Source organism: Scyliorhinus canicula, chromosome 14 (genome assembly GCF_902713615.1).
Source record: "Scyliorhinus canicula chromosome 14, sScyCan1.1, whole genome shotgun sequence".
Lineage (NCBI taxonomy): Eukaryota > Metazoa > Chordata > Chondrichthyes > Carcharhiniformes > Scyliorhinidae > Scyliorhinus > Scyliorhinus canicula.
In genome coordinates, this window is record NC_052159.1 from 65,018,701 (window position 1) to 65,032,136 (window position 13,436).

At 47.7% G+C, this 13,436-nt stretch overlaps 1 protein-coding gene across 2 annotated transcripts in view; it reads right to left on the bottom strand.

Moving 5' to 3' along the window:
- LOC119977114 (cytoplasmic dynein 2 heavy chain 1) overlaps window positions 1-13,436 on the bottom strand; it is a 734,352-nt gene that overhangs the window by 509,954 nt on the left and 210,962 nt on the right. For both annotated transcript variants that reach the window (XM_038817726.1, XM_038817724.1), the window contains exons 40-42: window positions 13,239-13,368; window positions 5,385-5,540; window positions 563-822 (exon numbers count right to left, since the gene is read on the bottom strand). In XM_038817726.1, coding sequence (XP_038673654.1) covers window positions 563-822; window positions 5,385-5,540; window positions 13,239-13,368 — 546 coding nt within the window. The remainder of the gene's footprint in view (window positions 1-562; window positions 823-5,384; window positions 5,541-13,238; window positions 13,369-13,436) is intronic.

Genomic DNA, 13,436 nt, shown 5'->3' on the forward strand with positions numbered 1-13,436 from the left:
AATGACATTACTGAAGCCGTTTGATAAGGCACACATTTCTTAAAGGGTCATTCCCATGACAATCAAACAAAGCTAAGGGGAATTCCTTCTACTCCACAGACGTAGTTTTCTGGCCCTTCCCACTGACAGGGACTTGTGATCCTGCCGAAGGCTTCCACCCTTGTGACGGGAAGGAGTAGGAAACCACACGTGATGCTATAGACATCTGCAGAGCAGGAAGATACCGCCAGCGGCCAATGGTGAGCCGCCCGCGCTGCCGGAAACAACAGCGCATGATAAGGCCATAAGACCATAAGACATAGGAGCAGAATTAGGCCACTCGGCCCATGAAGTCTGCCCCGCATTTAATCATGACTGATGGTTTTCTCACCCCCACTCTGCCTTCTCCCCTGATCCCTTTATTAATCAAGAGATGGGGGGGTTCGATTGGAAAATCGCACCCCACATTATCTACATATTTTGATCGATGCACAGAACAGTTCACCATGTAACACTACAGTTATCTTCAAACCATCAAGTGATTATCATCATACAGTTAAGATTACTCAAAGCAAAATCTTACCCTTTTCCACATCCTTCGGGTCCGACTAGTATAAATGGTTGTTTGCTGTTCGAACTTAACCACGGTTTAAAATAATCTAACCCTCTTTGCATGTCAGGAGTTCGTATGACAGGAAGTTTCTGAGGATTACTGAAATCATCAGTAGTCAGATTCTCTGGTTTCTCCATCTGATATGTCATGAGTCGCCCACTCTGTTGGTCATAATAGGTGTCCAGAGTCTGCCGTGGATCTGGCGGTGATTCTCTTGCCCAGTTTAAAACCTGAGTTGAAATTAAATTGATATTTTTCAAAGCATTAAGAAACACATGTTTAACAAATGAACATCTTTTCAACATTTCAGCTTTTATGTGAGATAAAAATATTACAGCATTGATGGATTATATGGACAACAAATCACTTAATTGTCCATGTAAAGAAAACGATTCAGAATTTATTAGATTAGCAGCTGATTGAAAGATATTTTAAAGAGATTTCTTAACATTAAACACACTTCTTTTCCCTGCCTCTTCATCATGTCTTTGCCAAAAGGGCAAGAACATAACGGAGGATATGAAATAGAAACATATTTCTTCCACAGTTGCTATTGTATAAAGAATATATACATGGAATGTGTACCCCTGTAAATAAATGTTTAATAAAAGTGCATGAAAATTGGCTCCAGTTCTATCCTTAACCAACTGACTTTCTGGTGAAAAGTCAAACTATATCTGGTGAAACTATGGGCGAAATTCTCCGACCCCCAGCAGGGTCGGAGAATCGCCTGGGGGCGCCTAAAATCCCGCCCCCACCGTGGCAGAGATTCTCCGCCACCCGGGAAGTGGCGGGGGCAGGAATCTCGCCACTCCGATCGGAGAGGCCCCCTGCGGCGATTCTCTGGCCCGGATGTGCCGAAGTCCCGCCGCTGGGAGGCCTCTCCTGCCGCCGAGGTTTAAACCACCTCTGGAACAGCGGGCTCAGCGGCGCGAGCAGGCCCCCGGGGCCTGGGGGGCGATCGAACCCCGGGGGGTGCCCCCACGGTGGCCTGGCCCGCGATCGGGGCCCCCCCCCTCAGAGTCCGGGCCAGTGCCCTGACTGCACTAGTTTCTTCCGCGTCCGCCACGGCCTCCGCCATGGCGGAAGCGGAAGAGAACCCCACATCGTGCATGCGCCGGCAGTGACGTCAGCGGCCAGCTGCCGCTGATGGCACTGCCGGCGCATGCGTGGACCGGCGAAAGCCTTTCGGCCAGCCCCGCTGCCAGGGGCGCCGGTTTTTTGCGCCGGTCTTCTGGTGGCCACCGCTCCGGCGCAGGGCTGGCCCCCAAAGGTGGGGAGAATTCCCCACCTTTGGGGAGGCGCGACCCCTGAGTGGTTGGCGCCATTCCCCTACTCCGGGACCCTCCGTCACGCCGGGTAGGGGAGAATGCCGCCCTATATCTATAATTTCCCTGATGCAGCAATGGACGATGAACTGTGAAATGTTGCTAATGTTACCCTGCTCCTAACTGGAAAGATCCATCGTGACAGAAATATAGGGCCCGATTTAATGCAAAAATTTCTAAGTGTGGTAGCGAGCAAGAACCTATGCAAGCTTCCCGACGCTCGACCCAGCGAGCCTGTCACCGGTATCAAACGTTAAGAGGTCCACTTAATGAGGCACCATGGGCTTCACGCCGCAAATGACTGGACCGTGCCCGCCAGTTCCCCACCAACAAGGGGGAGCAGCACTTAAACTGAACTTGCAAAGCAGACCCCACACATCTCGCAACATTGCCACCGAGGAAACCAGCCCCACGTTTCAGGGTGCCGACCTGACCAGATTGTTGGACATGGTCAAATTCAGGCGCTGTCTGAGGCGCTGCGGGGCAAGCTCCAGTCGCAGATGGGCATTGCCGGGGCACTTCCAGAACATATCCCAGTCACTGAGGAGCATCACCGAGGGCATCAACACCATGGTGCAGACATTGAGGAACTGCTAGGGCTTACAGAGGCAGATGACGCAGGGGCAGTCAGTGCTCAATCCAGTTGCCCCTCCATCCCAAGGTGACCGGTAGGGCCCAATGGGCACAGACCAGAACAATGTAGGCTCTTCCCGACATTTAACTTATACCCAGAGCAAGCTCCAAACCTGTGCAATATTCCCATGATCCTACCCATACTCTCTAACGGGTCCAACATAATCAAAAACAGGTCGTTCGTGTACAGCGACACCCGATGCTCTCTGCTCCCCCTCACAATCTCACAATCCCCTGCCACTCCACAGACCCCCTATGGGCCATTGCCAAGGGCTCAATCGCCAGCGCGAACAGCGACAGTGGGCACCCAGTCCCGTTCCACTGTGCATTTGTATGTACACTTGCTACTGGGGCTACATACAACAGACGCACCCACGCCACAAACTTCGGACCAAACCCAAACCTACCCAAGATCTCAAATAAATACCTCCAGTCCACCCAACAAAAGGCTTCTTTGTATCCAAAGAGACAATAACCTCTGGCACCCATCCAACTGAAAGAGTCCATAACCACATTTATCAGCCTCCTGATGTTACTAGAGAGCTGCCTGCCCTTTACAAAACCCATTTGATCTTCAGCAACCACCCCTGGCGCACATCCCTCCATCCTCCCCGTCACTTTGACCCTAAGGCCTACCCCAACTTCATCTCCCTAATGCTGTCAATCACCTCCCTCAGCCCAGTGGCTCCTCCAACGCCTGCCTCCTCTCTTCCTCCAAACTTGGAAACTCCAACCGATCCAGAAATCGTCCCAACCCCCATTCCTTTCCACTCGGCTTCTCATAATACCCTTGAACACCTCATTTATCCTCCCCGGCTCTTACACTACCTCCCCCTTCTCTGTTTTCATCCTTAAAATTTACCTGGATGCAGACAGTCACTGCAGCTGGTGGGCCAGCATACGACTCGCCTTCTCTCCATATTTATATTGCATCCCTCTCACCCTCTGTAGCTGTCCCACTGCCCTTCCCTCGTCAATCTATTGAACTGCCCCTGTAACCACTTCCTCTCTGCCAACAGCACTTTAGTGGGGGCCCCAAGAGTATCTTCTGTCCACCTCAACAATCTCGTGCATCAACCGTCTATGCTCCTCCCTCCTCCTATCTCTCTGCGCCTTGAACAATCTGCGCCTTGAACAAGATGATTTCCCCTCGGACTATAGCCATTAGTGCCTCCCAAGATGTGGCTACCAACACCTCCTCGTTCTGATTCAGCTCCACATAATCCCCAATCGCCAACCTCACCTTTTCACAAAGTCCCTTAGATGTCACAAAACCCGAATCTAGCCTCCATCCCAGCCTCTGCACTTGCCCCGAGCTAAGCCTCAACTCCAGCCAATGTGGCGCGTAATCTGAAATCATGATTCCCGCATACTCCGCCCCCACCCCCCAACACCGCTCGACTCAGCACAACGAAATCAATTCTTGAACACACCTTAAACATGCGTGGGAAGAAGAAATACTCCCTCCCAACCACCCCCCAACCGCACCCCCCTCCCTCCCGCCGGGTTCTTAAAGCTCCACGGATCAACAATTCCCATACGTTCCATAAATCCTCCAAACACTTTCGCCATCCTCAACCTTCTCATTGACTTGGGGCTCGACTTGTCCACCCTCGGTTCCATCACACAAGTAAAATTTCCACCGATAATGAACTGGTGTGTTTCGAAGTCCGGGATCACTCCCAGTAAACCCTTCGCAAACCCCACATCATCCCAATTGGGTGCATATACGTTGACCAGCACCACCGGCCTCCCGTTCAGCACCCCACTCACTATCTCATAATTTCCCCCCCCCCACAGACAAACCCCCGTTCATTTGTTCAACAAAATGGCCATCCCCCGCGACTTTGAGTCAAACCTAGAGTGAAATGCTTGTCCCATCCATCCCTTCACTCGGAGGTGCGTCCCCTGTAAAAAGACCACCTCCACCTTCAAACTCCTCAGGTGTGCCAAAAACTGAGACCTCTTAATCGGCCTGTTTAACCCACGGATGTTCCATGTTACAATTCTTACCGGAGGCTTAAACCTTCACGCCCCTCTACCGTCCGCCATCATCCCCCTCCAGCTCTGCCTTCTAATACCACCCTAAACAGTGCCTATCCAAGATGGTCCCCCCTCTCCCCATGACCACGCTCAGTCTCACTTTGCCAGATTCCCCCATTTGGTATCAAATTTTGATGTTGTTCTTTACATCCATATAATTAAGGTACAAAATAAATAAGACTACTTCAAACTAAACACATGACACATAAGAAACATGTGAAACACCACTCACCATATTTACATTTCCTGTCTTCTTTTTAACCCATTTTGTTCCAACCATTTCTCTATCCATATAGCTATATTCATTTAATCATAATGTTTTCTGCTTAATGCTAATTTGTAAATGTGGGAGAAACCAGTCGATTACAAAGGAGGATGTTAGTTATCAATAAAGAGGGTTCTGGGAAGTACTGATATACAATACTACCCCGAGTAAAATAGGAAAGAACGTTTTATTTACACAAACGATATGTACACTACCCAGTAGATCCTATTCTGGTTGGTGCCTTACTGGCTGACCTTTTATACATTGGGTAATTGAGATACCCCGCCCCTAGTGGGGCAGTTTGTATACCGCAAGGAACACGGGGAAGACAAGCATTCCCACCCCATAGATCCCATGCAGGGTATTAGTTACAGTATGACATATTTCACCACATTCCCAAGGGCAATTAGGGAGGTGGAACAATTGCTGGTTTAGCCAAGGATACCCACAACTCATGAATTAATATAAAAACAATTTTTAAACTCATGAATAACATAATTTTAAAGATAATGAAGTTACATACCTCTTTAGAAAATTCTTGCCGCGATTTCATATGAACATTGCCACCAAGACCTCTGATCAGACTAATTATGAACTGCCCACGATCCATACAACCATGAAGATGGGACAAACCATTCAAAACAGTTCCAACAAGACTAGTTTCTACCACAAAGTCATTCTGGAAAAACAAAAAGTGAGTTTTTACTTACTTTGAAAAATCAATGATCCACATAGCATATAGAATCATAGAAGAATTTACAGTGCAGAAGGAGGTCATTCGGCCCATCCGAGTCTGCACCAGCCCCCGGAACGAGCACACTACCCACGCCCACACCTCCACCTAATCCCTGTAACCCAGTCACCCCACCTAACCGTTTTGGATACTAAAGGCAATTTAGCATGGCCAATCCACCTAACCTGCACATCTTTGGACTGTGGGAGGAAACCGGAGCACCCGGAGGAAATCCACGCAGACACGGAGAGAATGTGTAGACTCCTCACAGACAGTGACTCAAGCCGGGAATCGAACCTGGGATCCTGGAGCTGTGAAGCAACTGTGCTAACCACTGTGCTACCATGTTGCCCGAAATTTGAATTTTTACTCTCAATTTATTAGGTTAGTACTGAATTTATTTATTTTTTTATAAATTTAGATTACCCAATTCATTTTTTCCAGTTAAGGGGCAATTTAGCGTGGCCAATCCAGCTACCCTGCACATCTTTGGGTTGTGGAAGTGAAACCCACGCAAACACGGGGAGAATGTGCAAACTCCACACGGACAGTGACCCAAGGCCAGGATCGAACCTGGGACCTCGGCGCCATGAGGCAGCAATGCTAACCACTGCGTCATCGTGCTACCCTGCACTGAATTTATTAATTCAGGCCAGTGATATATTTGATCAGCTTCACTGATAAGAAATTATACTTTGAATATTTTGTTCCAAAGTTTACAGCATTTACCAAAATTTTCTGTTTCTATTGATCTTGGTGATATTTTACAAACATACCAGATAATGTAGAAATGCTGGACGTGTGAAAAAGTTTCTGGTTAGTGTTTGATCAGTTTATTTTTTAATTGTGCAGCAGTTATTGGTACATTGCTTCTATTTCTTGTTAAAAATTGGAATGTGTGAGTTTTCTAAAAAGTTACCGGGCTGTTGGGGCGCTCCTGGTAAAGGCTTTTAATGAGTCAAAGAAGCTGGGAGTGCTCCCCCAACATTATTGCAGGCATTGATTTCCCTTATTTTGAAGCAGGATAAGGATCCAGAGAGCTGTGGCTTGGAAAGACTAATCACCCTGTTAAATGTAGATGTGAAATTGCTGGAAAAGATCTTGGCCACACGCATAGAGGATTGTGTTCCGGGGTAATAGGGGAGGACCAGACTGGATTTGTTAAGGGACAATACCTGACGTCCAAAATTAGCGGCTCCTAAATGTCATAATGATACCTGCAGAGGGGCGCGAGGTCGAGGTGGCGGTGGCCATGGATGCTGAAAAAACCTTTGATCGAGTGGAGTGGAAGTACTTGTGGGATGTTCTAGGACGGTTTGGGTTTGGGCATGGACTTGTGGATTGGGTCCGGTTGCTATATCAGGCACCGGTGGCGAATGTAAGGACAAACCCGGTTCGATCAGAATATTTTAGTCTGTCCCTGGGGACGAGACAGAGGTGTCCACTCTCCCCACTACTATTTGTCCTGGCCATAGAGCCTTTGGCAATGGCGCTGAGAGCATCGAACGTTTGGCGGGGGTTTGTGAGAGGGGGTGTGGAACATAGGGTCTTGTTTTATGTGGATGACTTGCTCCTTTATATAACAGACCCGTTGGGGGGGATTGCAGGAAGTATGGGGATACTGGATTGCAGGAAGTATGGGGATACTGGAGGAATTTGGCTGGTTCTCAGGTTACAAATTGAATATGGGCAAGAGTGAGGTTTTACATTCCAGGCAAGGGGGCAGGAGAGGAGACTGAGGGAGATGCCGTTCAAAGTGGTGGGCGGGAGTTTTAGGTACCTGGAGATTCAAGTGGCAAGGGACTGGGGTCAGCTTCATAAACTAAATTTGGGCAATTGATTCAGCAAATGAAAGGGGACATCCGCAGGTGGGACGTGCTCCTGCTGGCACTGGCGGGGAGGGTACAGACTGTGAAAACGACAGTCCTCCCAAGATTGCTGCTCGTTTTTCAGTGTCGTCCAATCTTCATCCCCAAGACATTTTTTAGGAAGATGAATGCGTCGATCTCAGGTTTTACATGGGCTGGGAGAGCCCCGAGGGTGAAGGTCCTTCTTGAACGGGGGCGCGGGGAGGGGGACTTCGCCCTTCCTAACTTTATTAATTATTACTAGGCTGCTAATGTATCGACAGTTAGGAAATGGGTACTGGGGCAGGGGTCGGTGTGGGAGCGGGTGGAAGCGGCATCTTGCAAGGGCACGAGTCTGAAGGCTTTGTTAAAGGCACCTCTGCCATTCTCACCGGAGCGGTGCTCCACAAGCCCAGTGGTAGTGGCACCCCTGAGAGTGTGGGGGCAATGGAGACAGCACATGAGACTGGAGGGGGCGCCGGTGTGGTCACCAATTTGTGATAATCACCGGTTCGCTCCGGGGAGGCTGGACAGGTGCTGCAGGAGGTGGCAGCGGGCAGGGATCGAGAGATTTGAGGACCTCTTTATTGAGGAGGGTTTCCCGAACCTGGAGGAGCTAGAGGAGGAGTTTGAATTACCGGGTGGACATGGGTTCCGGAACCTGCAGGTACGGGATTTTGTCCAGAGGCAGATCCGGAGGCTTTCCGGAGGTGTTGTCTAAAACAGGGGTTGGGGAGAGGAAGGTCTCGGAAATATATAAGGAACTGATGGAGTGGGAAAGGGGTCCCAATTGCGTAGGTGAAGAGGAAGTGGGAGGAAGAGCTGGGAGGAGAGTTGAAAGTTGGGTTATGGGCGAAGGCCCTGAGGAGAGTCAATGCATCTTCATCGTGTGCCAGGCTTGGCCTGATCCAATTCAAGGGGTCCATAGGGCTCATATGACTGTGGCCCGGATGAGTAGGTTTTTCGAGGAGGTGGAGGAGAGGTGTGGGCGGTGTGGGGGAAGTCCTGTGAACCATGTACTTATGTTTTGAGCGTGTCTGAGGCTGAGGGGATTTTGGCAGGGTATTTCAGATGTCATGTCAGAGGTCCTGGAAGGGAGGCAATATTTGGAGTGTCAGAAGATCCAGGAGCCCAGGGGGGGAAGAGAGGCCGACGTTTTGGCCTTTGCTTCCCTAGTGGCCCAGAGACGGATTTTGCTGGGATGGAGGGACTCGGAGTCTCCAAAGTCATGGTTTTGGATCAGTGACATGGCAGGGTTTCTTAGGCTAGAGAAAATTAAGTTCGTATTCAGGGGTTCGTTACAGGGGTTCACTCGGAGATGGCAGCCGTTCAACGGCTTGTAGTTAGGGTTTAGGGCTGGGGGAGCAGGGTGTGTTATTGTGGGGTTTCTGCGTGTGTTGGATCTCCGTTGTTTAACAGAAAATGTTAAAATTAGAAATGCCTCAATACAATATTTTCTAACAAAAAAAAATTGGAACATGCAAGCAAGAGAGCAGAAAGCTGTCACAACTGAACACCACTGCACTGCTGCTAGAGAATAGGGATGTTATTTCAAGTTTAGTCCTCATTATTTCATTAAAATTATTTCTCATCTTTATAACTAACACTGAGCCTATCAATGTTCCTTCGTCATCGTTGGCTCAAAATTCGAGAACTCCCACCCTAAATGCACCATGCCTGTAGCAACACCACATGGACTGCACCAGTTCAAGAATGCAGCTTACCACTTTAGGAAGGTTCAAGGACTCAAAAGTAAACAATATTTATTTTACAACAATACATGAGTACCAGTAGAACCCCAGCAGGTACTCTCTCCTGTCAGTCAGTTCCAGACTGGCTGACCTTTAATGCAAGTATGGGTAAGCTACCCCACCCCAGCAGGGGAGCTCATAATCATCAAGGAGCACAGGGAAAACAATCATGTCCACACTGTATGTCCCGTGCAGGTTATGAGCACACTTGTTTCACAGCGCCAGGGTCCCAGGTTCAATTCCCGGCTTGGGTCACTGTCTGTGTGGAGTCTGCATGTTCTTCCCGTGTTTGCGTGGGTTTTTTACGGATGCTCCATTTTCTTCCCACAATTCCCGAATGACATGCTGTTACATAATTGCGTTCGGCGAGGGGGCGGAGAATCACCAATTATGCAAAAATCAGGGGCGGTGCCACTTTCACAATGCTCCCCCCCCTCATTGCCTGAGGCGATGCTCCGTCCCCGATCGGCCGGGTTCCCGATGGCGTGGGACACGTGTGGTCTCACCCGTCGCGGGCTTAGCGTGGCGGATGTGGACTCAGTCCGGCGCAGCCACAGTCGAGGGAGGGCCGATCCACGGGCAGGGAGGGCTTCATTCGGGGCTGGGGGCACTTTGAGGGGGGGGGTTCGGTACATGCGAGTGGCTGAACCGGGTTACTATGTTCGTGGTCCGGGTCTGCGGGCGGAGTCCGCCATGAACCACCCCTTGTCCGCTGCAAGCCGCCGCCATGCGCATGCACGCCATGGACCCGGCAATGCTCCGGACCTTATCAGCAACTAGAGCTGGGAGTTCTATGCTGCCTGGCTGCTCCCACCCACCGCACCCCCCCCCCCCCCCCCCCCCCACACCCCGGAGCGCAAAACACCACCGTTTTCACACCGGCGTGGGGAGCTAGTCTCCCAAACAGAGAATCCAGCCCATCGTCACGCACCCAAATTTGCAGCTTGATACAGAAGAAAAAAAAAAATCAACACTGGGAGGTGGCTGAGCTGGATAGCTTGCACGTCAACAGCTCCAGGTTTATTCTCATTGCCAATTTAATAAGGCTCGGGGAGTTCAAAGTAAGCAAAAATATTCATTTTACAACAATTATATACATAGAACCTGACCAGGTACTCTATCCTATCAGTCGGTTCCAGACTGGCCGACCATTTATACAAGTACAGGTAAGCTACCCTGTCCCTAGCGGGGAGCTCGTACTTCTCAAGGAGCGCGGGGAAAACTTGAATCCCCACACCATATATCCCGTGCAGGTTATTACAACCACTCCTTCTCAACGGAAATTAGGGATGGGCAATAAATGCCCACGCCCTGTAAATAAATCAAATTAATAATTTAGCTTTCAAAATGCAGAAATAAAGCTAAACTCTGGGTGATAGAAGTATTTAGTGACAGCAATTTTGAAATAGTGTACATTTTTACACATGGTTCACCTTTAATATTGATTAATACAGGTTCATCTAATGCATATTAATGTATGTAAATAATGAACAATGAGTTCAGCTTTTGAACGCTAGGGACAATTGGGACCACCATAATGATAATTTCCAGTCCTATACATCCCAATGTTCCCAAAAGAATTAGCAATACTAAGCTGCACTAGTCTGTAGGCGCATTTGTATTGTTAGTGCCATTAACTTTCAATTTGTGAACCTACAACAATTGGTAAAACCCTGAAGACAAAGGTGACATCTTTTAAGATCCAACAGCAGTGTAATCCTCCAGCTTTCAGTAACTTTCCTTCTATCATCTAAAACATCTGAAGGCACGAAGTTGGTTCTGTTTATCAGTGAGTTCATGCAACAGCATAAATCTGCATGTCATGAGAATACATGAATCAGTAAGCTGTGCCACAACTGAAACTATATTTTTTCCCTCCAAATTTACAATACGAAAAAATTATTTGAAAATGTCAGACAACTTAGAAGAGTTCAAGGAAATTCATAAATTTCTTACATTTGAACTAAATTATCAACTAGTGTATTCAACACTGGAGAAAATAGGTGTAAAAGAAGTGGAACAGCCAATTAAAGGATTGTAAATTGCCCATTAAAATGACAAGTAGTCCCAGGCAATATTGATGTCTGCTTTTCTGCCCGTCTGATATTCAAACTCTCATCTGTACTGTCATGATCTTGGTCAAGACCAGTAACTGTGTTTAAGAAGAAATGCAAAATCTCAGTTATTTATTGAAAGAATGATCCCACAAGATCCCATGGTTTAAAACTAAATATTTTTACTGTACAAGAGTTTTAAACAAGGCAAACACTAAATGCTATCTAGAGTAAGTATTATATATTCTAAACCAAGAGCCAACATAAGTTAAACACGAATTAACAAGTAAATCGTGGTCAATTATAAACTATAAATTACACATTAAATTAAAGATAGAGCTAAGACAGATTTTATGAATTGGCTCGGCAGGCCACTCAGCATATATATCATCAATCTCAGTCCTTCAAAACTCATTGTTCCTCTTGAATATTTTCAGCTCCTCCTCTTCTAGAATTAAGCTTGGTCTCCAAGCAAAAGTAGCGTATAACCAAAACAAGTCCTACGGGTACGGTCCAGCTCAGTCCTCTTCAGCCTGCCTGTTGTGGACGGCACAGTGGCTGGCTCGACTACCTCACAGTTCCAGGGACCCAAATTCAATTCCAACCTTGAGTGACTACCTGGGTAGAGTTTGCAAGTTTTCCTTGTGTTTGTGTGCATTTCCCCCAGGTACTCAGTTTTCGTCCCACAGTGCAAAGATGAGCTGGTTAGGTTGACTGGCCATGCTAAATTAGTGTCCAGAGATGCGCGGATTAGGTTGTAGGATTATGGGGATAGGATGGAGTGGGCGAGGGAGTGGACCAAGATAGAGTGCCCTTTTGGAGGCTCGGTGCAGACTCGATGGGCTGAATGCCCTCCTTCTGCACTGTAGGGATTCTATAGTACTGCACCGGTGGGATCATATCTGAGCTCTTATGGTGCCTTTAGCTGCTTTCAAACAGTTTCAGTCACCCCAGAAGTTTTGGTTTCCAATCTCAGTTTCAGCCTCAAGTTTCCCTTTCAGTTTCCCTTTTCAATTGAAATGAAATTAAAGTTGCCATAGTCCCAGAGGACCATAGGCTGCACTCCCCTTTGAGAATGAGTTGACTGATAATGATTTAAACTGATGGTCACCAGACCTCAGGTGAGGGACAAGGTTGAGCAGGTGGGGCCTTCTTTGTAACCTCAGCCGATATGTGAATTGAACCCATGCTATTGGCATTGCTCTGCATCACAAACCAGCCATCCAGCCTACTGAGCTAACTAGCCTCCTATTCCTATTGCAGAAGTAAGTTTCGGGCAGCACGGTAGCATAGTGGTTAGCACAGTTGTTTCACAGCTCCAGGGTCCCAGGTTCGATTCCCGGCTTGGGTCACTGTCTGTGCGGAGCCTGCACGTTCTCCCCATGTCTGCGTGGGTTTCCTCCGGGTGCTCCGGTTTCCTCCCACAGTCCAAAGATGTGCAGGGTTAGATGGATTGGCCATGCTAAATTGCCCTTAGGTTAGATGGGGCTACTGGGTTGCGGGGATAGGGTGGAGGTGTGGGCTCAGGTGGGGTGCTCTTTCCAAGAGCCGGTGCAGAATTGATGGGCCGAATGGCCTCCTTCTGCCTTTGTAAATTCTATTATTCCCTTTTCAATTACCATTTGTCTCAAAAAACACAGGCTTTGAAACCTCAGATTCCATCACTTCCAAACAACTGTTCCAATTATTCTCCTGGACGACTGCCCACCTCAGACCTTTTGTCAGCTTCAAATCATCTAATATTGTACTGCCCCACCAGCTTTTGATAATCCATTCGACTGACAAGGCTAACCCTAAAACAGACTCCAAAATTTCCTCAGACAATAGGGAAGCTTTATAGTACCTGCTCAACAATTCACTCTAATTGCATTCAAGAACATGGATGCAATGCTGTGAAAGTATTAAGAGTTACATTTCACAAAATAATTACTTAACAATACAAATTTTGAAGATTACCTGCTTTGTACAAGAGGATTTATAATGGCCACTCACCTGTTTCAAAACCCAGTTCAAACACTTCTCAAAGTAGTCTCCGATCCAGCTTTCCAGATTGCTCCGGCATTCATCTGCCTGGTTTCGTAACCAAGATTTCACCAAAGAATTTACATCTGTATCTTCATCACTACAAAGTAAAGAATCAGGAACAAATTTAGGCTTTGTGGTTAATTTTTTTTAAAAAACAAATCAATT